Source organism: Anabrus simplex, chromosome 4, assembly GCF_040414725.1.
Source record: "Anabrus simplex isolate iqAnaSimp1 chromosome 4, ASM4041472v1, whole genome shotgun sequence".
NCBI lineage: Eukaryota > Metazoa > Arthropoda > Insecta > Orthoptera > Tettigoniidae > Anabrus > Anabrus simplex.
This window is the reverse complement of record NC_090268.1, coordinates 170679801-170706496: the sequence shown is the minus strand read 5'-3', so window position 1 is coordinate 170706496 and position 26696 is coordinate 170679801. Positions and strand designations below refer to the sequence as shown.

General features: G+C 41.8%; 1 protein-coding gene across 1 annotated transcript in view; it reads right to left on the bottom strand.

Moving 5' to 3' along the window:
* The window catches only part of LOC136872214 (sodium- and chloride-dependent glycine transporter 1-like), a 421393-nt gene that overhangs the window by 86461 nt on the left and 308236 nt on the right, over positions 1 to 26696 (bottom strand). The window contains exons 13-14 of the mRNA XM_068227369.1: positions 11862 to 11962; positions 6307 to 6474 (exon numbers count right to left, since the gene is read on the bottom strand). Of these exons, the coding sequence (XP_068083470.1) occupies positions 6307 to 6474; positions 11862 to 11962 (269 nt within the window). The remainder of the gene's footprint in view (positions 1 to 6306; positions 6475 to 11861; positions 11963 to 26696) is intronic.

Genomic DNA, 26696 nt, shown 5'->3' with positions numbered 1-26696 from the left:
ATGATCAGTCTGGAAGTCGCGCATTACATTAAATGTGAAGGATACAATTGTTTTCGAACACAGGCAACACATCTTTTTATCAATCCGAATTTCCTTGGCCAGAGTTCTTGAAAAATACGGTCACCACCTTTGTTAAGTTTCTGCTATTTTCGGCACCGAAAACATGTTTGCGATGCCCGTATACAAAACCACCAGAAAACGACACTATCTCGCTTGACTTTCGGACCTATCAGTGTAGCAGTGTTGCCATATTGCACGTCCGAATGGAACTAGTATTTAGATTTTCGATATTTATTTCTTACACGTGAAACTTTATATGTATTGTCTGCAGTGCAAGACGTATATATCAAATATTATTATGTTCATGTGGTGTGCCACCGAAATCGTGTTCGCGTGTCACCTGGTGACACGCGTGGCATAGGTTCGCCATCCCTGTCCTAGAGGGTTCCTACCCCTGGGTACGGTACAGCATGACCCTAATATTCCATGAAGGTTAAAATCAGTCACAATCAACGTAACACATGGATTCTAGACAAAATACAATATTGTTCTATCACGAACACATATGATCCTAGCTTGCGTCAATCGATTCAATACACACTTCAAATACTCAATCTCTTTTTTTTATTTCATCGTAGCACATATTCCTTTTTAATTCATATTTTGTTTCTTTCATAGAAAATTATATATCTTCTTTAGTATTCATTTCAATTCATATCTCTTCTTATTATTCTCAACTCTTCACAGTTAACCTCTATTGACACATATGTAATTTTCTTCCTGTATATTCTCATCATCGGTTCAATGTATTCTCAAATCGTATCAATACCTCTTCTGTCTGTTGACATTTCCATAACTTGTGACATCCTATCTTATAATAGCGGTGTATTTCCTTCATGCCTTATCAACTTATATCGCCTATATTTATATTAATCTAACACTTGGAAACTATAGCGTCATAAAATACTCTTCTTGTCAAAACTTCTCATCTCCTATGGCATAACATTACTTGGAGAGAATATCCCATTTTCCTTGACAACTGTGGTATGGTTGAATTCTTTTAGATCACTACCTAAACCAAACCAAACCCCATGGCACTACAGCCCTTGAAGGGCCTTGGCCTACCAAGTGACCGCTGCTCAGCCCGGAGGCCTGCAGATTACGAGGTGTCGTGTGGTCAGCACGACGAATCCTCTCGGTCGTTATTCTTGGCTTTCTAGACCGGGGCCGCTATATCACCGTCAGATAGCTCCTCAATTCTAATCACGTAGGCTGAGTGGACCTCGAACCAGCCCTCAGGTCCAGGTAAAAGTCCCTGACCTGGCCGGGAATCGAACCCGGGTGAGAGGCAGGCACGCTACCCCTACACCACGGGGCCGGCAGATCACTACCTACTCTCCGCATATCGATCACTGGCTAGATGCTTAAGCCTATTTTGAAGATTAAAACGACACAATAACAATACTTTGATTTGAAATGAACTACTCTAAATAACATCTACTAAACTACATGTTTTTATTTAAGAAATTTATCTCTTTTCCTTAGGTTTTGGGACGATTTATGTCTTGTTCATTCTGCGTTGTCGAGAGCGATCATCGTACTGCGTGGCTGGTTCTGCAGATGTCAACTGCGGTGTTGGCCCATCACGGTTCAGTTCAGGTCACTCCAGGTTTTCCGCCGCCCATCTTCTTACAGCTTCACCATCGTCTCATCATACTCAATTAAAGAAATGCAGAAAGCATGTGTGAGCCCAGCTGTTGCATGTGATTACAATCAAAGCCTTCTATGGTAGCAATTATTATTCTTTTAAAACTTCTTTGCTTGATCCCTAATTTTATCTCAGTCTTCCAAAATGTCTGCTGTAAATTCAATATATGTGCTGTATGAGATTTGTGTTATAAACTTTCTTGCGGTAATACTGTGTTGTTCCGAACTATTGCTTCTCTGGTTGATATTATGCTCTTGGTGTCTTAGACTGGCCGACTTTCAAATCTCGTTGAATGTTTGAATTGGATATAACGCGTTTTATAATAAAGAATTTATTGCGGCCGAATGGCCATAATGAAGCATATATGACATATTCTTTTTAGAATTTGACCTACATCGTAATACAGCATATTTCCTAGATCTGGGCAGCCATGTCACTCCTTGCTATATTCCACTAATGACCTGGTTCGGTTTGGGCACGTGGTTATGTGGTAAGTTCCGCATGTATTGTTGCATAGTTCACACACGCAATTTTCATCTGGATCATGAAACACTTTTCGGGAGCAAATCTTGTGGTGGAAACCATGAACTGCCAGCCTGGTCACGACTTGCTTCATTTCACACAGAGGTTGCGTCCATCTTCTGGCTAGCATTGCATTTGTTGTGTAGAATTCCATCGGTATATCCCGCTTTTTATTCTGTAGAACTTGGAGCAGCTTGTTGTAACTTTCCGTAGTCGGTAGTAGTAGAGTTATCCGTAGATCCTCTAGTAGGAACGTTTCTCTTGCAAGCTCGTACACCAGTCTGGATCTGGTTGTCTTTGATACACCAAGGGCTCTTTTGAGAAATCTGGATTTCGTCTTTTCTATCTCTTCAATTGCCTGTAGTTAAGGAATTCCCATATTAGCTCGAGTCCATATGTCAGAACGGGTCTGACTCTGCTTCCGTGATGGCCTTTCTTTGTGCCTCTTCTATGTATTCCCTTTTTCTTCCTTGTGAGCATGTCTTTATAGCTTTTCTTCTGCTGCCGGTATTCTTCCAATGTTTTGTTGTCTTTCTTTTGGCTCATTTTGTGAAGTTTTTTCAGGGTCTCCTTCCTCTGAATTTAGCATGATTCGTCAATCCATGGTTTTGCTTTTCTCCCTTCTACATACGGGGCTGCTACACTGAAATGAAATGTCGTATGGCTTTTAGTGCCGGGATATCCCAGGACGGGTTCGGCTCGCCAGGTGCAGGTCTTTCTAATTGATGCCTGTAGGCGACCTGCGCGTCGTGATGAGGATGAAATGATGATGAAGACAACACATACACCCAGCCCCCGTGCCATTGGAATTAACCAATTAAGGTTAAAATCCCCGACCCGGCCAGGAATCGAACCCGGGACCCTCTGAACCGAAGGCCAGTACGCTGGCCGTTCAGCCAACGAGGCGGACGCTGCTACACTACTGATGCAGTATTGGATCCATATTGCAGCGTCATCAATATCTCCTTCCTCGATCTGTTTTACTAACTTTGGTATATCCTCCATTATTTCTCTCACTTTATCTATGTTAATTTTCTTGATTGTATTGTTAGTTGCTGTTGCCTGAATATCGTCCTTAACACCATCTGCTTCTAAGCTGACTGGGATATGTTTGCCGATAGCAGCTCCTTCTGACAGTATTGTATTGGCACTCCTTTTTCCAGGCATTCCTCTGGTGCATATGAGGTCTATTGTACTAGCCCCAGTGTGACTTATGTATGTCCAGTCTTGGCTTCGATTACGGACATGAAAACCTTCCATTCTTAGGTAACTGACTACTTCATTACTCTTTGAATTTTCTATATCCATTCTTCAATTTAGATCACCAGCTAGAACAGCCTTTCTTGTTGCTTGAAAAGTATTCAAAGCTGCTCCAAGACAGTATATTATGTCCGTAGCGGTTTGTTCAGGCTTAAAATAAGCCGCCACTATCACACATGGTTTTGTTTCTACAACTAATATATCCTTCTCCCTCCATAGTAGCTTTATTGGGACCAGGTGTGGTTTGACTGTACAGGCAACGCCACCGGACGGTCTTCCTCTATTTGTGTATTGTCTTGCGTATGCATGAAAATTGTAGAAATTCGGAACGTCAAATCTCGATTCCTCTCTAACCATAGTTTCTGTAAGAATGCAAATATCATAGTTGATTAGGATTTCTTGTGATAGAAGGTTCAGTAGACTTCGTAGTCCTTCCACATTCCATGTTAGTATCTTTGTTGTGCCGGTAGTATGGGTCTTTGTATTTCCATGGTTGTCGAAAGGGCCGACAGTAGACGTCAGATGGCCAAAAATTGCAGTTGTAAGCTATTTCACATTTCTCAATGGGTATGCCTACTTTGAAAGCCCGACTTTCAATTCTTTCATTCACCATGTCGCAGTGGATCCTTCCTTCCACTCCATTTTCTTTTAAGTACGCAACTACGTCATCTGTAGTTGGTCTTGACTTAATTTTGCAACATAAAGCCATGCACTCTTTTCTGCAGGTTTTAGTCTCATTTCTCCTTGTTTGGTACCTTTTGCATATTCCTTTCTCGGCGGTGTTTCTGCTTGTGCTTCGTTAGGACGGTGGATTTGCATATTGCTCCTGTGTGGAGGTGTTGGTCTAGGCTTCCGTGTCATCTGAGTATTATACTTGTCTATCCTGTTGCTGGCTGAGGTTTTATACATAAGACTATCTTCGTTCACTTTCTGCGTTCTTCTTTTCCCACTGTTCTTCCACGTGTTATCGTGATCGCTATTCTCTTTCTCTCCATTCGTGCTCACTTTGGCTGCTGTTGCGAACGAGTTCGTAATTACCTGTTCCGCTGGCGAGATGTCATTTCTTTCTTTTGCACTATTCGCATTGTTGTGTCCGTTGTTCTCCTGGTCGTTGTTGTTCATATCCTCCATCTGGTGGTGTACCACTTTATCCTCCGGCCTGGTTTGTTGCATTGTCTCCTTCTCCACTTCGTTGTGCCTTGTAACTGCAGTTGTGACTCTTCCATGGTTGATTTTGAAGTTGGTTCCACTTCCTTCCCTTCCCTTCCCTTTTTGCTTACTTCTAGTTCATTTGGTTCTTTTTGGTATGGGCGGTGAACCCCCATCGTGCTTTCCAGCTCGACCCTGGTGGCATTGCTAATTCGCTTTTCTAGTCCGGTTTCCATTTGCTGGGTCAAGTATTCCCTCAAATTGTCGAGCCTCGTTTGGAGATCTTCGATTAGGTTTATGCAGCCGTGTTCTTTAACTTGGGCAGCACGCTTACAGGCGGTGCAGAACCACATGAGTCTCCGGCTTCTCCTTTTCAGAGTGTCATATTCTCCTTGTGTTAGGGTTGAGCAGTCTTTGTTTACGTGTGAGTTGCAGCGGTCGCATTCCACCGTGATTTCATCAGTAGCGATCGCTTTTGAACAGGTAAAGCATTCTTTATCTGTTTGGTGGTTGCTGGATGTTAGCAGTAAATTCCTTGCGATTGTCTATTCATTTGCGCTAGTTGAGAGAGTGAGAGCAACAAGGAGCGGGCCAGACACTTAGCGTCTCAAACAGTTCATTTCAAGGTTACACTCAACAAAACTGTGACGAACTCTCACGATAGGGCGTCCACTTGCAAAGGATACCAAGATCGCTCTCAGAGACACACTGTGGCCCACTCTTCTGTAGGAACAATCGCTTGAAATGTGTGCTAAAGTATATTTTACCTGTCAATTGTAGAACGTTCCTCGGTCCGAGTCTTCTTGAATTAGGTTCCTATCACGTAATTCACCGTCTTAATATCCACGTATAAATATCTGCCAACAACTTCTCTAACTAATTACATAAATTTGTCCGAATATATATTGATATATTAGGCGTTATTTCGACATTTTCTTGTGGCTAATATGTTCTTTCCTCAAATTTTCTCCTTTTCTTGATACTTTTCTTTTGAATCAGCTTACAACTTATTCGCGCCACGTCTTCTCGCAAAGATAGTCATTTTCTTATCCTTTCTGCAGTGTTTAGTTTCTTAACAATCCGAGTCCCCGGTTTTTGTCTTTCTCACTGCCATCATGATTACGTAACCTTTGATATTGCGTCATTCTGAATTTCTGTGACATATTAAATAGTTATTCATTCTGCTTAACTTCCCTAAAGGTAATTGCGTTTACTCCAACTCGATTGAAACTTCACCCTTGGAATAGTGTAATGACACAACACTTTCCCTGTGATACCAAATCCTACCTACAACATTAATCGTTATATTTTCTCAATCCTATCACCATATCCCGTCAAACAAAATTTTACTAAGTTAACAACATTTTAAGTTAAAAATAAAAACGTTCACACGTGAAATTCACGCAAATTTTGACAACGTACGTGAGGAATACGTGTTGCCACCTTTTCTTAAAGGTAGAACTGACAATTCAGCCAGCAGACTTGGAATCGGTACCGTAGGGAAAGCTCCGGTTGCCAGTCTAACGTTAAAAGGTTCAGAGCCGTTCTTGATGTTGAACCATACGCCGTACTACCAGAGTCGATACCACAAAGAAGGGATATTTGACCGACCGTGAGCAAGAGAGCTAGTAGTATGCAACTGATGGAACTCTTTAACTATACCTTACCTCCTTACAGGTTCCTGGAGTCTTTATCAGTTGGTAGATGGCGAAGCCCGGAATCAGGATCATAGAAATTACTGCCGTCATCCAACCAACAGCCACCGCCCAGTCTGGATATTCAATGTTGTTGTACGATACCCGAGTGTAGAATATAAGAGTGGCTATGAAGATGAACTGTAACACATGAAAATAAAAACTCTATGAACAATATATAAACAACTCAAGAAATATCATTCTCGTGCCAGAAACATGAGTACAGTCTTGATACCGCTGCATCTAAGAGAGCTGTAAATAAAGTCGTGACAATATTGATAGGACCCAATCTTTCATGAACTAACAAGCAAAATGTAGTCACCCGCAAAGTTGGCAACGCGTTCTCTGTTGATGATAGCGACGGAGCCCCCTACTTCGCGGAGTACAGATGCCAGGTCAGGAAATTTGCGGCTTCGGGCGGGTTCCTTCAGCTTGGCAAACAGGTCGAAATCAGAAGGACTCGTGTCTCATGAATACGGAGTGTAATGCAAGACCTACTTATGCTACCGTTGCAATAAGAGTTTGACATATTTTGCGTCAGGAAACGTGCGTTGCCATGCAACACGATAGGGCAATCGTCTCGCATTAACCTTTTCACTGCCGAGTTTTGATGAGCAGCCGAGCCGGGTTTTTAAGGAGAAAGCACTTTAACAGATACATATTTACTGATAATATTAATGGAATGCATATCATCCCCTTAGCCCTGCAGCTCAGTACGATGTCGGGGATGAAGTGAGATTATATTTATATCATATTTTACGGCCGGATGCCCTTCCCGACGTAAACCTCAGTTGAGAAGATAATGAATATGAAATGAATGATGATGATGATGATGATGGTGAATGAAACTGGGTACAGAAGTGGAAGGAATCGACTGTGGCTTGTGAATAGGAACTGTCCCGGCATTAACTTGGCAGTGCAAAAGGGAAACCACAAAGAAAAGAGAAGACAAGACAGCTGACGATGAGGTTCGAGCCAACTCGCCTGCCGAGTGCAGAGCTTGGCTCTATAGCCGTAGCATGTTAATACGCGCGGCTACTCCGCTCGGTGATAATATTACTGAAATATACTATAATTTTTTTTATCCAAGAACTCGTAATATCAAAATCATTTAAATTGGCGAAAAAATAATTTATCTGAGGAAGGGGTGACAATTCCGCATGAGACTCATTATTACTACTTTTTCTCACACTTTCTTGTAGTGCATTGTCGCCACTTAGATATTCTCCACCTTCATTATCAAAATATAGCTCTCCAGAATCACTATTTATGACGAAACATTCGATTTCTTCGTCAACAAGAGATGAAAGTATACTTGAAGACGCCATGATGGCTACACGTAAGCGAGAAAGATGTTCCACTCCAACGAAGCTGAAATAACACCAGATCGCTTTCAAAACACGCGAAATGGAGTGGTATATCTGCAGTACAGAACTTCTTTGAGCATTCCCACGGAATCTCAAAGCATGATATTATATCGCGTTCATTTGTGAAATCGGATAAGTGCACACGGCACCAAAACGTATATATACGGGTTTGGAAGTGAATGGGTTAAACATGGACGTTTGCGCCACATAGCCGGACGCAAATGTCGCTCCAGAAATCGGCAATAGCAGCCACTGTCGACGGTTTGTCCCTCAGGAACAGCATGCGTAAGAATATCACCCTCGTAGTCGTATTCCAAAATCAGCATAAGCTTCACCCAACTGGGTACCTGTCGAAATTTCTTTGGACGTGGTGAACCTGGGTGACGCCATTCATTCTACTGACGCTTTAATTCAGGCTCGTAGGCTCGTGCTCACGTCTCATCAATGGCGACAATACGCTGCAGAATTACGTCTCCTGCGTTGCGGTATCTGTCCAGGTGGATGCGAATCACTGCGCATTGGTGCCATTTCTGTAGTCGGTGAGTTGATGTTGAACCCAAAGCGACGGAGTATTCCTCACGTTAAGAAATTTCGTCACTTTGTAACACGCCGTTTGATGATTGAGACCAACCTCTACGGATAATTCTCGAACAGTCCATCGATGGTCTACTGAAACGAGACCACTCACGATGTCAATCTGATCTTGAGGAATGGATGACCGACCTGTGCGGTGCAAATCCGCAGTCTCATTCCAACCTGCACGAAATGACTTGCCCCATCGTGCAACCGTTCTATATGGCAATGCATTCTCGCCACAGGCTTCACGTAATCCTCGATAACATTTTCACCACCGGCAACCTCGATTTTTATCCTCGAACGCTGACCACCTTTTGAAAACATGCTTTAGAGCGTTGAAATCGACACTCTTCACTTCAACGCCACGCACCAACAACACTACCAACTGGATGACCATCAAATACACACTTCACATCGACAACAGCTTCACCTGACCGCTCCCATATCCTATTCGCGCATGCCCGATCTCCTGCGAGTGTCTGGACTACGTTGCCACTACTTTAGTTACAACCCTCGTACGTAGGTTCCAATTTTCCAACACTGTTTTCTTTTATCTAATGATGGCAGAAGCTCCTTACTATTTGTTGGCTATACCAACTCCTGACGAGTCAGTCTCTTATTGGTTTGAAGTAATTTGAGGCACACAGACTCTAACGTATGAACAAAGGTCTGTCCTAGGCGAGAAGTGAGAGTCGATAGTGATGTGAGATGGATTTGTTCTGCGTGATTCCAACTTTATCTTCATACTGTGATCTTTCCTGCTCTTAAAGACACCACTCAAACGTATTCATCTATTAATGTCGTTTCCACACCATCTCTCCACTGACAACTCGGAACGTACCGCTTAGTTGAACAGCTCGTCTCGTTTCTCCCACGTCTTCCCAGCCCAAACTCTGCAACATTTCTGTAAAGCTACACTTTTGTCCAAAATCATCCAGAACTAAATGAGCTGATTTTCTGGGATTTTTTTTTTCAGTTCTGGAATCAAGTAATCCTGGTGAGGTTCCCATACACTGGAACCATACTCTAGTTAGGGTCTTACCAGAGACTTACAGTATATGTCGTCTCCTTTAGATCCTTACTAAAACAAATGAATACCCTCATAACCATATGCAGAGATCTGTTCCCTTTATTTACAATCCCATTTATGTGATTACCCCAACGAAGATCTTTCCTTATATTAATATTCCTTATATTAATTCCCCAAAGGGAACTTTCATCCCATCAACGCAGTAATTAAAATTGGGAAGACTTTCCCTATTATTGAAACAACCTGACTTTTAACCCAGTTTATCATCATACCATTGCCTGCTGTCCATCTCACAACATTATCGACATCATTTTGCAGTTGCTCACAATCTTGTAACTTATTAATTACTCTATACAGAATAACATCACTCGCAAAAACTTATCTCTGATACCACTTCTTTACTCATATCAGTTACATATATAAGAAAACATAAAGGTCCAATAATACTGCCTTGAGGAATTCCCTTCTCAGTGATTACAGAATGAGATAAAACTTCGCCTAATCTAATTTTTTGAGTTCTATTTTCTATAAATATAGCAACCCATGCAGTCACTCTTTTATCTAGTCCAACAGCTCTCATTTTTGCCAGTAGTCTCCCATGATCCACCCTATCAAGGGTTGAGGATTGAGGCGGAGGATGTTTGGTATGCATAAGATCTCCATATATCAACATTTTGTGGTACCTAATGGTTCTTGTAAAATGCTTGGAAAACATCCGGTGGCCATAAAACTGGTAGCTAAAATGTAATCGACAACCTGAACGTCGGTGTTGATTGTGACGATACAATTACGATATATCCGGTTACGAGACCCATTTCCCTCCGCACAAAACATGAAATAGTTTCATCACAGATGTTCATTTCTTTTCAAGAGCTTCAAAAACTATTGTACGGCGGCGCTAGGAGCAGCGTTCAACTGTCAGTACTGCATTATATCAATGCCAGAAAAAAAAAAAAAAGTGTTCACTAATGTCTGAAAATAATTGTTCTAGAAAGGAGTATATATTATTTAAAACAGGAAGTACATATTTAGGTGGTTGGTCGTGATTATTGTTTTAAGATGAAGTACAACTACGCAACCATCCTCTATATAAATCACCAATCAGAGAAAAGAAATGGAAGGGATCCGACACTTCGAAAAATGAAGTTGTCAGCAAAAAAAGACAAGGGCCACGAAGGGAGTGAAAATGAGAGACTCCCTAGGCCTCGATACCTAATACCGTCGGGGTCGGAAAAGAACAAGAGTTGTCCAAAGGAGGTCGGATAGGATAGACGAAAGAGAGGAACCTGGCACAAGTAAGTGGACGCAATGTCAGGACTTAGCTACGGGCTCCGTAGTCGCCGACTAACGTCCCGAAGTTCAGAGCCACTAGAGCCCCTTTTAGACGCCTCTTACGACAGCCTGGGGATACCGTGGGTCTTATTCTACCGCACCCACAGGTGGCTGTGAATTTTAATGTGTAAGTTAGATGTTATGTTTCATAAACTATCCATTGTTTGAAGAGGAAGTAGAACACACAACTACGAAACCGTGCTCTCTGAACAAGTGGAAACAGAAAATGAAATAAATTTAAAACTATTTGTTACACGGAGGAATTTAAAAATGAAATTTAAAAGAAATAAAAAAAATGATTATAAAACACTGATAAGTTGAAATTTAGAATCCTTTGAGCAGTTCTCGCTCACACATAATAGCGAATGAAGAGATCAGCAGTAATCCCGTCATCGGCTGGTATGAGTTCGAGTGTTTCCTGCAGGCCGAGGTTCCGTCTTAGGCCACAGAGATCAGCACACCCTGTGAGGAAGTGGGCCGCGGTGAATTTGAATTTGGCACCACAAGAACACACTGTGGAGGAGGAGGGGGCCTCCCCCTCCTCAGCCTACATAAAAGTACGGCCTCTATCCGTGAAGGCCGGAATGGAGACCGTAACAAACCTGTTTTTTCTTAATTGCTCTCAGCTTGTGATTTTAGAATGTGATGTCTTGATGTGCGGCACAGAAATCTTATAAACTGCAAAATTCGATTTTAAAAACCAAACCAAACCCCATGGCACTACAGCCCTTGAAGGGCCTTGGCCTACCAAGCGACCGCTGCTCAACCCGAAGGCCTGCAGATTACGAGGGGTCGTGTGGTCAGCACGACGGATCCTCTCGGCCGTTATTCTTGGCTTTCTAGACGGGGGCCGCTATCTCACCGTTAGGTAGCTCCTCAATTCTAATCCCGTAGGCTGAGTGGACCTCGAACCAGCCCCCAGGTCCAGGTAAAACTCATTGTCCTGGCCGGGAATCGAACTCGGGACCTCCGGGTAAGAGGCAGGCACGCTACCCCTACACCACGGGGCCGGCAAATTTCGATTTTACCACGTTTTAACCCTTTAGTGGCGGAATTTCGAAAAAAACTATTTTCTTAGTGAACGAACACCCACTCTGAAACAAATGTATCCCAATAAATTCATGTTCGGTAGTTTTGTCTGGGCGATGACTGACAATCAGTCAGGACATTGCATTTTATATGTATAGATGTATATATCACTGAAAGGTATGCGAATACATTACCAGAAGAACGAATTCTGTGATGTACTTCAAAATAAACATCCACAACCAATGTAAAGGACGTTCGATCATGAATTCCACATCCCGTTTGAAGTTTTTGGAACCTGAAATTAAAGAGAAAACGTTATAACTTAAAGAATAAGCCTTTCTCATTGATGAGTTGGGAATCTACTTTACAAGATTGATGTCGAGTGGCTTCCAGGTCTTTCAGGTTGACACCCATGGGCGACCTGCACATCTGTCTGTGAGGGGAGAGGTCGTGAGATGAATCCAGGCTTTTAACACACTATCTAATGATTAGAAATTGTATACCAACTCTCCTACTCTGCCGGCCAACATTCTGATTGTGAAATATTTTTCCACCAACTGGACTCGAACCCGCTAACCACGGTGTCAGGACCACCAGGCGGACACAAACTACAGCCATCTGTACAGTAATGTGTAAGCACCTCAGCTAAATTACTACTATTACTACTACTACTAAACTGTAGACGGTAACGCCGTCTCTCTGGCCAGGAGATGTATGGAGAATGTGGCCGTGGCCTATACCCTACTAGGAACTGTACCGGCATTCGCTTTAATGCAGGAGAGTAGGAAAGAACGGATAACCATTCTCAGGACAGCCGACGGTGGGGACCAGCTCCTCTGCGTCTCCCGAATGCAGAGGTTTAGAGCCACGGTAGAGCCGTGGCCACTTGTAGACCGAAGCCTACTCTGCAGCAGCCGACCAGCTGAATGACAGGGAAGACAACCGAGAGGCTGGCTAGCGGCAACAATTCGGCACTATACTGCGCACGGATCTACTTCTCAATTGATGTTTTGGCCGATTTTGGCTCTGGGGGTTATGCACCGAAGCATAGACATCCAACCAATCCCAAGCTGCCATTCATATCGATTTATATCGGCAGAGCACGATCTTGAAACCTAGTTGCCAAGTCTAATATTTACATTCACCACGTGGTTAACCTATCTCGCTCAGCGTGTATGGTATTCGGTACGGTTCGCGATCTTTTGCATCTTCCTTCCTAGTGTGTTTTTCATATTAGTCTTTATCTCTCTAGAATAGTACACTATAGCGTAGTTTACAGTTTATCATAGCATAAGTTAGTACAATATACGTTTAATTATTAAATAGCTGTAGTTTTATTTACGTCCGTGTATCAGTGTACTTAGTTCGTCGTGTTTACCATCTCCCAGTGTAGTTCGGGAAAGACAATTGGCAAGAAATCGAGAGGTATGGGACAAGGCACGCCCTTGAGATGCTACGCCCGTGAAATTGTGTCCAACGTGCGCCAGTACTTTGAGAAAGAAAAGGAGAACGATGCTACATTGCTTCTTTTAACACAAGCCGTACAAAGAACTGCCGACGCTACCAAAGTAAGTACTGTAAATACACAGTTCTGAGGTCTAAGAAGACTGGCGATTACCACGAGGAGATGAATAGTGTTCATTTTCAGAACTGGTTTGAATACACATTAATAACCTGTCTGAAAATTGTGCGATAATAATGGACAACGCCCCCTACCATTCCGTAATTCAGGACAAAGTTCGGACAATGGCAGCAAGAAGTCGATTCTTGCTGAGTGGTTAAGGAAGCACAACATTCCTGTGCGGGACGACATGAAGAAAGCTGAACTGTTGCGTCTGGTGAAAGAAAACAAGCCACAGTTTCCGGTGTATGTCGTGGATGAAACTGCAAGACGTCATGGACATAAAGTTATTCGACTTCCACGTTATCATTGGCATTTCTATGCAATGGAGACATTTGGGCTCAGATTAAGTGTTATGTTGCAACCAAAAATAAGCGGTTTACTGTACCCGAGGTGGAAAACCTGTTAGCCGAATCTGTGACGAATGTAGTCACGGTAACTGGAGCAAAGTTGTGCGCAGTACACAAAGATGAATACGCGAGATGTGGGAAGATGAAGATGTAGTGGAGATTTCCGTCGAAAGTTTCACAATATCTTTGGAAGCTGGTGGTAGTGGTTAATTGTTGGAGGTTTCCAGTGATTCTGTGATCAGTGGAGTGTTCCCTTTGTAGGCCATAACCTCCTACCTGTGCCACCCATTAGCGGTGAGTGATGTGTTATTTCCTCATTCTTTTTTATTCTCAATAATATATTCTCTTATTAGTGTGAGATATTGTTACTAAGTGTAGTTCTTGTGAATTTGTTTTCAATGCATATTCATTAGTTTTTCTGAGTACGGTATTACATTTTACTGGGGCTGTTTACCGCGGTCGTATTGCATCGGCTGTTCTCACGGGCGCAGCGCGCTGGCAACAGAGGAAAGGCGATGCTCAACTGTTTTGCGAAACTTCAATTTAGAAGTAAGGCCGTGAGGAGTACACCTTCTTGTTCAGATTATACGCTAGAACATCTCTCTCCCACTGAACGTAGTCTTGTTCGAATTTCCTTACAATATCTCCACTGGTGTCGGAATTATTGAGGAAATGCCAGGTTCGGTAGAAACTGGGCTACTGTATTACCTTGAAGTTTCAAAACAAGATTTCCCATCAGTGGCTACCAGGATATTTTAGGCAACATTCAGTTCATCCACTGACAAATAAATGTTCTTATCAAACCACAAGACCACGTCCATCGCCAAATGTCACCGTCATCATCATTAAATTCAAATTTGTTAAGAACTGACTTTATTGACTGGTATTAGTTTATTGTTCATTGTGTAATAGAGAAAATCTAGCACAAAATGTGAATAACGGCACACAAGAGAAAAATGCGCAAAACTTATTCGAAATTCGTAACGTAACGAGTGTTAACTGAGAAACAATAAGTCTGCCAGTTTTAATGTTACAGTATACAACAGTAATTGCCTTCAGGCGTAATTCTACCAACAAAACGTTTGGACACTCCCTTTGACTCTGAAATTCCCGCTAGAGCTGACCGCAGTGGCTTCTTTATCCAGTAACTTCGTCACTTTCTCCCTCCTTTGCGCATGCACCTTCTTATGTTTTACTTTTGAGTTCACAGGTGGCAGTGTCTTAAATATCTCTCTATATATAAAATAAAAATTTTGTCTGTACATTGCTCAGAATGTCCGGCTCCATGGCTAAATGGTTAGCATGCTGGCCTTTGGCCCAACGGGTCCCGGGTTCGATTCCCGACCGGGTCGGGGATTTTAACCTTAATTGGTTAATTCCGATGGCTCGGGGCTGGGTGTGTGTGACGTCTTCATCATTAGAATTCATCATAAGTAAGGCCTAATCCTCATAGACGCGCAGGTCACCCAGATTCTTCGACTGCAATCGGAACTGAACGGACGTGTTTTTTCGGAGCTCTTGCGCATCTCTTGACCCAGTCCATCATCGTCTACAGCCGGCCATTACCAGCCCGTCTGTGATTGGTCGACTCGGCTGATTGGCAGCCAATCCAAAGGAAGCAAATTTGTCCGTGTCTTTCTGGGCGTGAATTGTGTCTCTTGCCGTGGAGACACCACTTATTAACTGTTGCCTGAGACACATTTACGCCTGGTAGACACTTCTCCAAATAAAATAGGTCCACCTTCGGGTGTGTGACCAGTCCCCCCCCCCCTCCTCCCCGGATAGACCGGCCTCCCGGCCCTTGGTCCATACCGGCAACTAGAGCTTGCAATAGGTAGGCCTCTACACATATCTTCCCCTTTACATCTGGTACACCATACCTAATACACTGCGAATAATGTCATCTTCCGACATTGGCCCTCATGCAGACACCTTTGATGAGTGCTTGGATCCTACTCTTTCATATGTCGAAAGAGAGGACCAGCCCTTGCACGACACATCACCAGATGTTCCCCCTCCACTCCCTTTCATTCTAATGGAGCTGCACATAAAATACAGAGATATAAAGAGTATCTTCTATCAAATCAAACTACTACAACCCCTGACCCAGCTATCTTGGCAAAAAATGTAACGCTTAAAGCATCCAAGAAGAAAGCATCTCTTCTACCTAAAAAGACTCCCTCTCAAAATATGCTTAGAAAACTTGAGCTACAAAGACAACTCTCAGAATCTTCCAGACCGTCTACTTCAATATTATCCCCCAATACTGTTAATATTTCAGCCTCCTCTCCTTCTCCAAGCTCTCCTAGACCAAATAGGACCAGACCAATCACTGATGAACATGGTTTCACTTACCCGACTCCCCTGTTATTATCCCGACAATCACCTCAAACACCTACCAAAATTTACCGGCAGAACAAATGGATACCTCTGCACTAGACAGTAACAATTCTATCCCTCAGACTACTACCCAAGTTAACATTTGCAAACCTCCCCCAATCACAATTCGGGACGATCCCCTGCCCTACGCCAATAGGAGGGCAATCTTGAAATCCTTGATCCATGGTAATTTTACTGCTAGAATTGTCAAAAGAAACCTTGTACGCTACTTTATCCAGGATCTACATGATTATCATACCGTTATTAAAGCCCTCAAACAAGACAATGTCACATTTTTTACTCAGTCTTCTGAGCCCTCTTCCACTATGTCTGTCATCATCAGGCACTTACCGATAGACACGAATCCAGAAGACATCACCACCGCACTAACTGAAATGGGGTACCAAGTGTATCAAACTGTACAGCTTACTAAATCTTACGCAGTCCAAGCAGAACAGAACGCCTTACCAAGCAGAGAAAGGAGGAAAATTCCTCTCTTCGCAACTACCCTCAAGCTCACCGAGAAATCTCGGCAAATATACAATGAGACTTTCCTCCGAGATCTCAAAGTCGAATTCGAAAAGCCTAATACACCTATTTGCCCACCACAGTGTAAGCGTTGTCAACGCACAGGGCATACTCATAATAATTGTAATATGGCACCAAGATGTGTTAAAAGCCCCGGTGCACATTCCTCCGACGAATGCACTATCAAAGAACCGCAGAACTTCCAATGTGTGAATTGTAATGGAAACCACACCGCAAACTACAGAGGTTGCCCCACCATAGTCAAGGCTACTCAAGCTAAGATCAACAGAACTAAAAAGCCCAATTCCGACTTCCAAATAAAACAAGCAGACTTTCCTCCACTCCCCTCACATAATTCTCCAGTACTAAGCTCCTTATTCTCCACACAGACCTCTCTACAAACTCAATCTTCCTCTTCAAATACCGTTCATCAAATATCCCAACCTACTACCCAATCAAAATCTAACATTACCCCTCTACCCAACCAATCAGTTTCTCACCCTTCCAATTCTTCTAAGTCCCTCCACTTAATTCAGAAACCAAAATATCCACCTAATTCATACCCATCTCTCACTAACAATATTCAACTTCAAGCTCCCCCTCAATCTACACCCACTCAATGCCAAAACCCACCTAACATTCACCCCATACAGTCATATCCCACTCTCCCGTCAACTCGAGAAGAAGCGCTCTCCATGCTAACTGCTTTTCCCCTGACCTGCACCATGTAATCCTTATTAACCACATTAAGACATCAGGTATAGCAAATAGAATAACAAACATTCTCCTTGACCTCATTTATCCCCCTCAAGGCATGTCCTTGGAATCCGTCGTCTACACTCATCTATTCACTCATGGCCAATGATCTTCACCTAGCTACCTCTCACTCTAATACTAATGACCGTCGTAATCTCTCGAACCACCCCAGACTTCTCTACTGGAATGCCAATGGCATCCGCGGCAGAAAAACAGAATTCCATCTCATCCTGCAGAAATACAACATCGATGTCGCACTCATAAGCGAAACTTTCCTGAAGCCTAACATTAGATTTTCTATACCGGACTACAAAATCCTCCGTGTCGACAGAACTGGAGATAGAGGAGGATTAGCCATCGTCATCAAAAAAACATCTTAAATACGACGAATTCCTACTTCCCACACTTCAAAAAATTGAAGCTTACGCAGTCAAACTATATACAAAACACGGACCAATTATACTAACCACTGTTTATCGCCAACCAAGAACTAGTCTTATTAAATCAGACCTGGAAAATCTATTCAACAATCGCTACCCCACCATTGTCGCAGGAGATCTTAATGCCAAACATGTCCATTGGCATTCCAGAATCACTAACACTCAAGGAACACAAATCCTTGACTTCTGTACAGAAAATAATATCACAGCTACTGCACCCACTGAGCCTACATACATCCCTAATCAATCAAACCACGAGCCTGATGTTTTAGATATAGCTCTTCTACAAGACTTTCCTTTTCATACTCAACTTGAATCCCTATGGGCAACAGATTCGGACCATAACTCTGTCTTAATGGTAATAGAAACCAATTTAAATTTTCAGCACAAAACCACATCTAACGTCATTCCCACAAAAGACATTAATTGGCCCAAGTTCCGCAAATTCATGGAACATTATACAGACATGCCCCTCCCCATCTACTCCTGAAGAGCTGGATCATCTTACAGAGGAACTAACTAAAAGTATCAGGTCAGCTGCTACTGCAGCCAGAAATCCGCCATCGCAAAAGCCAACATCTTCCCTGCCGGATCGGCTGTTATTTCTCATTAAACTTAAAAACTTCGCCCGATCACGTTGGCAAAAAACCAAAATTGAACAACATAAGGAATCCTACAATTTCTTAAGAAGAAAATGTGCAGAGGACATTCTCCAGTACAGAAATACAGATTGGAACAACACTCTCCGTAATCTCACTACTAAAGACAATAGCATCTGGAGAATGACTAAATCACTCAAGAGAATTCAAACCCATATTCCTACTCTCTTCCACAATAATAACCAAGCCACCACTAACGAAGATAAAACCGACCTGATAGCTGATGTGTTACAGGATCAATTTACCCCCAATGAAGAGCCACAATACACAGACTTCACTTCAGCAATAGAAGAAGAAGTTACAAAAATTCGCTCCCTACCCACTACTATTAATTCTTCTAACATTCCCCCAGTCACTCCCCAAGAGCTATTAAGGATAATTAAAAATCTTCCCAGTAATAAAGCCCCTGGTCCAGACGGTGTTTCCAATATCATCATTAAGAATCTTCCCCTCGCAACCATCAAATTACTAGTTAACATCTACAACACCTCTATCGCTTTATCACACTTTCCCGCCAGCTGGAAAATTGCTAAAATAATTCCAATGCCTAAACCTGGAAAACCACTAAGCAGTCCATCCTCATATAGACCTATTAGTCTTCTTGATAATTTAGGCAAGATCCTTGAAAAACTTATTTACAAGCGGCTTCTCACTAATTCAGAATTTCATAACAAACTTCCCCGCCAGCAATTCGGCTTCAGAAGGGGCCACTCTACAGTACATCAGTTGGTCAGGATTGTAAACTCATTGTCTACCTCGATGTATCACAAGCCTTCGATAGAGTATGGCATGCAGGGCCTACTCTATAAACTGCATCAAAACAAAATTCAACCACATCTTTGGAAACTGATAGACAATTATCTTTCTAACCGATACTTCTAAACAGTAGTAGAAGGTGAAAAATCAACCTTAAGGCCGATACTTGCCGGCGTTCCCCAAGGCAGTATTCTAGGCCCTTATCTTTACCTTCATTTCACATCCGACACCCCTACCACTCCTAAAACTGAACTAGCATTATATGCAGATGATACTGCTATAATGGCAGAATCATTTATGCCATCTGTCGTCACCCGCCAACTTCAAGACGCCCTCGACCATTTTACAGTCTGGTGTAAAATGTGGAGAATCAGTATAAACATATCCAAAACAAATCCAGTGTACTATACCAGACGATACGAAAGAAAACCTACTACAAATCTATCTCTCAACGGCAAACCCATCTCTTGGAGACAAGAAGCCAAATATCTAGGGGTCATATTAGACAGAACCCTAAAATTCGCTTCCCACTTTCGACATATTTTACAGAAATCTAAAAAAGCCTACTCTTCTATTTACTGCCTACTATCAAAGAACTCCAAATTAAATATTCAAAACAAAACTCTAATCTACAAAACCCTTATCTCCACCATCACCCTATATGCCTCTACAGTATGGGGAACTGCTAAGGAGTGTTATATTAAGAAACTCCAAACCTTTCAAAATAAAATTCTAAGAATGATAGCTAATGTACCCTTTTACACTACCAATAAGGAAATACACAGAAAACTCAACATCCTAACCATTAAAGAACACATAAAAAGGGATGCTATACGTTTCTACAGTCCAAAACCTCATCATTCTAACTATCTAATAAAACAAATACACGATATTGACAGCACAGTCTTTTATAAAGTTAAACATCCCAAAACACTCATCAATTAACATACAGTACTAAATAACCAATCTTATTTATTCTCCTACACTTAGTATACCAATAATATTCCACCTACACAGGGGAAGGTAGGCAACCTGCATTCAGGTTGCCTACCCAACCCCTACAACATCTTAATCAATCTTAGTACACTTGCACTTACCCTACCTACCTCAGGGGAAGTTAGGCAACCCGGATCAGGGTGGCCTATCCTGCCCCTTACACCTACCCAATCAATTACTCTTCTCTTTACATATTACATTTAATTGGCCCTTCTCATCTCACACAAATTACCATTACCTTTCGAACCTCAAGCCCTGAATAGTGCCATTTTTTGAATACTGCATCTCTAATACATACAAACTTATCGAAAAAACATTACTATTATCTATCGAAAACCAATACTTATCACAAATTACATCCCACTTGCAAGCTCTAAGAGCCCCTTTCTAATAAGAATCCTAAGACCCCAATGGGTCGGTAAATTCTAGCCCCACCACTTACATTTTTTTCCTTCGGGAAAAATGTAAATCGACTGTTTAGATGCAGATGCGCAGGTCACCTAGATTCTGCATATTGACTCGGAAGAGATCGCACGTATTGAACTTCGTTTTCACGGCAACTCAGAAGGCCTTGAATCCGACTCCAGCTTCCTAGATCCTCAGCTAACACGGTCTCCCTTGCCGTCAGCCCAGCTTGAATCCTGATTGGTCGACGTCATAGCCGGCTATCCAATCACCATCATCCCTTCGTCACCAGCGTATAGACCTGCAATTGTGCTTTTTGCCGGGGAGACACCCCTTTAAAAACTGTTGCCTGAGGCAAGTTGCAGTTTTATACGCTATCATTCCCTTCCTTAGTGATCGACCTCCTGGTATTTGATCCCCTCCCTCACCTATCCCATGGCTCGATACTCGAGGAAGATCCATCAATCCTCGGAGCACTCAACTGCCTCTTCTTCCAACTCTTCCTCTTATACCAATTTAAAATCCTTTCCTTCTACACCTGGTGTTCTACACCCATCTGAACAGCTAGGTATAGCCATACCTAGCCCTCACCACACCAACACACCCAGCACCCCTTATTCGGCTGGCGTGAACCAACTAGCCTCAGCTGGTAAGGGCTCTATTGGTACAACACCAACACCAGGTTCGCACCTTGCTTACAAACTCCAAGTTCAACAACAGCTCTTAGGTCAATCATCTAAAGGTCCAAATTTAACCCCTCCTACCTCTTCAAGTCAAATAAAAGCCACTCCTCTCTACAAACCAAAACAGAAACCTAAGTTGACCGCTTCTAAACTTGGTCCATATAGTGCCACTAAGGCAGAACAAATCCTTGAATATGTCAAGAGACAGACTCCTGATGAAGATGAATTTGTGTACCCACCAACTAAGAAGACTATCAAACATGTCACCCAGACTAATCAAACTCCAAATGTACCTACTGCTGATGCGTTCTCCTCACTGCAAGTTAGCATGGAAACCGATACTACGAATTCCACAGAAACCATTGAAAATGCAGACCCTGTATCTACTGATAATACTTCCAGAAAAATCCCTGCCATTACCATTAGAAACGATACTATTTCCTATCTTGAAAGACGACAGTTCGTCAAAAGCATCATCAAGGGAACATTCTCTGCAAAAATGTTACGTAAACACGTCATCCAATTTAAAGTTGATACCACTGAAGATCATAGAGCCCTGATTACCGCATTGAAACAAAATGACGTCCAATTCTATACACTGATTACTGAAAAAAGCGATATCTTCACCATTATTCTCAGACAACTACCATTAGATACCAGACATCCATTCTTTATTAGCAGAAATGGGGTACCCTGTTCTAAAGGTCGTCCAGCTGACCAAGTCATACCGTTCCACCACTACCAACACCAATGGAGAATCACCTGTTACCTTCGAGAGAAGAAATATTCCGCTCTTCGCAGTGACCCTAAAAGATAACGAATTATCTCGTCAAATTTTCAAGAAACAGCTATTTCTCTTCGACCTTGAAGTAAAAATTGAAAAACCCAGAACGTTAAATCCACCGCAATGCAAGAGGTGCCAGAGAACAGGGCACTCAGCTAAAAATTGCAATCTAGCACCTAGGTGCGCTAATTATAAAGGATGCCCTGCTATCAAAAGCGCCAAGCAGAAAAACAAGGCTCCAAAACATAGAATCTGAAATCCTCCAGCTGTTGGGAAAAGAATTTCCTCCTTTACCCACCCCGAAGAAAGCTCTCCCTTTTACCTCTGTGAATCAACCTAATCCTCAACCTAATTCTTCTAACAAAACTATATCCACTAATTCTATTCCTAAATCAGTCAACATATCTGATCAGACACCTCTAAATATCGGTCGAACACATGATATCTCCCCTCTCTCTCTCTCACTACTCTTCCTTCTACCAGAGAGGAAGCTGAAAACTATCTTGCTACTTTACCATTTCCACTACAACACCAAGCTCTTATTTCTCATATCACGACAACTGGTATTCATGAACGTATCACCAACATGCTTTTAGATCTGATTTACCCACCCACAACTTTTGGACAAGTTGTCTATAGCCATCTTTTCCAATCCTTTCATTAACTAAACTTCTTTCCAGCTATATGTTGAAAATAATATACATCCAATCAGAAAATTCTCTCCCCTTAGACATAGGCCACCTGCATGCAGATTGCCTATGTTCCCCCTGCAGAAATACTCTCCCCTTTAAACATAGGCAAACTGCATTCAGGTTGCCTATATTACCCCTGTAGAACATACTATCTTCCTATCGAACCTGCCGTTTACTTTATTTAAATACTGCATGTCTCCCCCTTTCTTCACTTTCCTCAATATCTAATGAACCTAATTTATCTATCCAACTATACTAGTCTACCTTCATTTTATCAAAGTTGTCTGCTCCAGGAGCCTCGCACAGTTGAAGAAGAATAAGAGACCAAGTAGGTCGGAGATTTCTTGCGTTCTTACATAGCGGTCGCAATAGAGCTCGCTCGCTCGCGCAGGTCACCTACACGGCGTCAACTCGAAAGACCTGCACCAGGCCTCTTCGCAGGTCAAACGCCATTAATTAATTGATTGCTCAGAATTGGGCAAGAATGGTATTTCTGTATCGGTCATGTCCACAGTAACAAGGAAATGCACTGTTCACTTTACCGTAATTTCTGTCTGTATGTATGTACACGCATCACGAGGAAACGGCCGAAGAGAATTTAATGAAAATCGGTATGTAAAGTCGGGGGATGAGCCAGTACAATCACGCTTAGTGAAAGGGTAGTTTGCGGGTAGGCCTAACATTCAGTTCTCAAATATTTATATTATTAGTGGCCCTATCGATAAATACTACATAACTAAAGTTATATAGAATTAAATTTCTGATCATTTATGTATTATATACTTTTACCGTACCGGCAATGCTAATACAGATATTTCTGAATTTGTATTTTTGTTGTTAAATCCATATCAGCGCCGAGCCATGAGAAAATGTCTTAAAATAATTTAATGAAAATCCCTACATAGAGTCGGGGAATAAGAAACTACAGTCTAAGATATAAACAACTTTATTCGCCTGGATGAAATCGTAGTTTAGGGGATGGCGCCTAAAATTTATTTTTAAATACCTATGTTATTGGTCCTATCTTAAAGTACTACATAACAAAAGCTATAGAGAATACAGTTTCCGATTAATTATGTTTTATTCAGGTTTACTGTACCGACTATGATAACAGTGGTATTTCAGAGTCATAATATAACATAGCGCATAACATTAAGCAACAATAACATTACATTGACCATTGTTTGTTGTGATGTTCTTAACTCTTATGCCGCCAGTCATCTCCGATAGATGGGATTACTGCTGCGTACCCAGTATAACAGCCTGCCTGAATATTGGCAGGAAATAGCTGTTAAGCTGTTAAGTTAGAAAACTTTCTTCTTCAGCATGCCATTCTCCTCGGTTCATACATTTTCAGATACTGCTGGTACGTATCACACTGGTTCATCATAGTATTCCAGTTATTCGATCCCTACTCTGACGCTCTGTTTTGAATGAGCAGTGTGCACACTTACGGCAGAGGCTCACTTAGTAGTAGTAGTATTATAACCTGGTCTAGAATTACAGTTTAGGCCTATACCAAATTATAGCACCACAATTCACTAATAACTCATAATTCAACCCTGAAAAGAGCCGTTTCTTAAGAAAAGCTTCTTCCTCTTCACTTTTATTAAATTCTACATTCATTTTATACCAAATTAGCAGTGAAGAGTGGGTTTCTCCTCTAGCTTGGAGGAAAAATTTGCTTGCGAGTCAGATAGATTTTTCCGCCGCCAGTATAGTGAATTGAGATTTTCAGACTCATCGGGTACTCCTAGGAAACACATAATTAGTAAAAAAGGCATAGTTTTTGTCTGGGACTGTCCACTGTTCGACCTCCTCTCTCCCCCCTCCCCCAACTACTCCTCGCCGAAAAAAGAATACGAGTGTTCACGGATCACGGCTGTCTGCGGCCTGGTCATTCCAGTTCTGGAACTTTGCACTGTTAGATCGTCAGCGTAGTACTGTTAGTTAAAAGTGAGAAAATATGTGGTTTTTCATTTGATTGAGCATTTGATATGAAAGCATTGCTTTTAACCGCGCCATTCCTACTGACGTCATTGTAAAGTCCTATGTTCGTTTCAGTTTGAAAGCCACTAAGGTCCGGTTTCATCAACACATGTTAATACTTAATAAGGTGTTAAAGCATTTTAACATACAATTTAAGAAAATTAGCGTTTCATCAACAACTGTTAACGTTAGCATATGCTAAACTGTATATTAAAGTTAACATCAGCCATTTCCCATGTTAAATGGCTAACATTAGCATTTAGCAACCTGTTCCAAAATGGCTGCTGTGAATCTCCCCTTAGATGCGGAATTACTCTATTTAGATCTTTTACACAGTAATCCTGATCGAAAAAGAGTTCAGCGACGTAATGACTTTGAATATTTGACAGGTGCAGAATTTCTTCGTAGATACCGTACAGGTTATCGAAAATAGTCGTTGCTAAGGTTGTTGACGAAATTCGAGTGAGGTTGAAATACGTTACGAAGAGAAACTTACCTCTTTATCCAATGTTGCAGGTACTGATAATATCACGATTTTTTGCTACTGGTTCTTTTCACGTAATGGTCGGAGACAATGCTGGAATTTCTAAAGCCACTGTTAGTAGAGTTGTTTATCGAGTGTCCGCAGCAATAGCATCCATAAGAAGGAGGTATCTAACATTCCCTTTAGTAGAAGAACGTCAGCAAATTATCCGCGACTCCTATGGAATAAGCCGTTTTCCTGGTGTTCTAGGAGCAATAGATTGCACACATGTAAGAATTCAATCACATGGAGGCAATAGGGCCGAAATATATCGTAATTGGAAGGGATATTTCTCCGTTAATGTTCAGGTGATTAGTGATCCTAACCTCCAATTCTGTACATGACAGTACAATATTTAATAACTCCCATATCAGAGCACAGTTTGAAGTGGGGACAATTAACGAAGGGATTTTGTTACGTGATAGTGGATACCCGCTAGGAAAGTATCTGTTAACCCCATACTTACATCCTGAAGGAAGACCTCAAAACCACTACAACATAGCGCATATCGACAGTGGTGAAGACAATACAATATTATTATTATTTCCAGTCTCCTACTTCTTTACCAGAGCCCTCATATCAGAACACGGAAATGCGTGGAATGATAGGGGTCTGGAAGAGAAGAGTTCCTGTTCTCAGCCTGGGATTACGAATCAAATGCCAGTCAGCCTTAACCATTATTGTAGCGACAGCTGTGTTACACAACATCGCAGTGCTGACTAGAGATGAACTTCCTCCAGATGACTTACCATTATACCAGTACATAAGGCAAAGGGGAAATAGGAATGAAAGGATGGAAAATCATCCCATTTACTAACTAATTGAATTAACAACTTCTTTTCGAAGGAGGAAAAATTAGAACTACGACTCCGTTTCACTTCACGCCCCATATTTAACGGCTGTTCTCAAACAAAAGAGCATCGGAGCGCTGTAAAATAGCATGTTCGTGCAACTGCCTCCTTGATTCGCACCAGTTCGCAATGTTCGGAGAGCTAACAGTCGATTAGTTAACATGTCACAGGAAAAGTTTGATGAAACGCAAGAAACCTAACAAGATGTTACATTTTTAACTCAGCATTAACTAACTACTTGTTAGTATATATTTAACATGTGTTGATGAAACCGGGCTTAAGACAGTCTTTCCGAGGATGTAAAAAGGCAGGTGGAGAGTGAGTGTCTGCTATTTAACCCATAACGCGTCACGTACTCTTAACCACTCCGTAGCGACACGTGAGCATGAGAGACTCACATCCACGAAAATTCAAAATATCAACGAATTCCCAGAATATGAAACTGAAGCTGAACTTACTAAAGATAATTCAATTAAAATTACACATTTTAAAGGATTTGAAATTCCACAGGGAGGGAAAAAATAAGCTTTCAAATAAAATGTATAAACTGAAACAAAATATAGAAACCGTGACCTTTGAAATGAACTTCATAAACAGGAAAAATTGCAGGAACTATT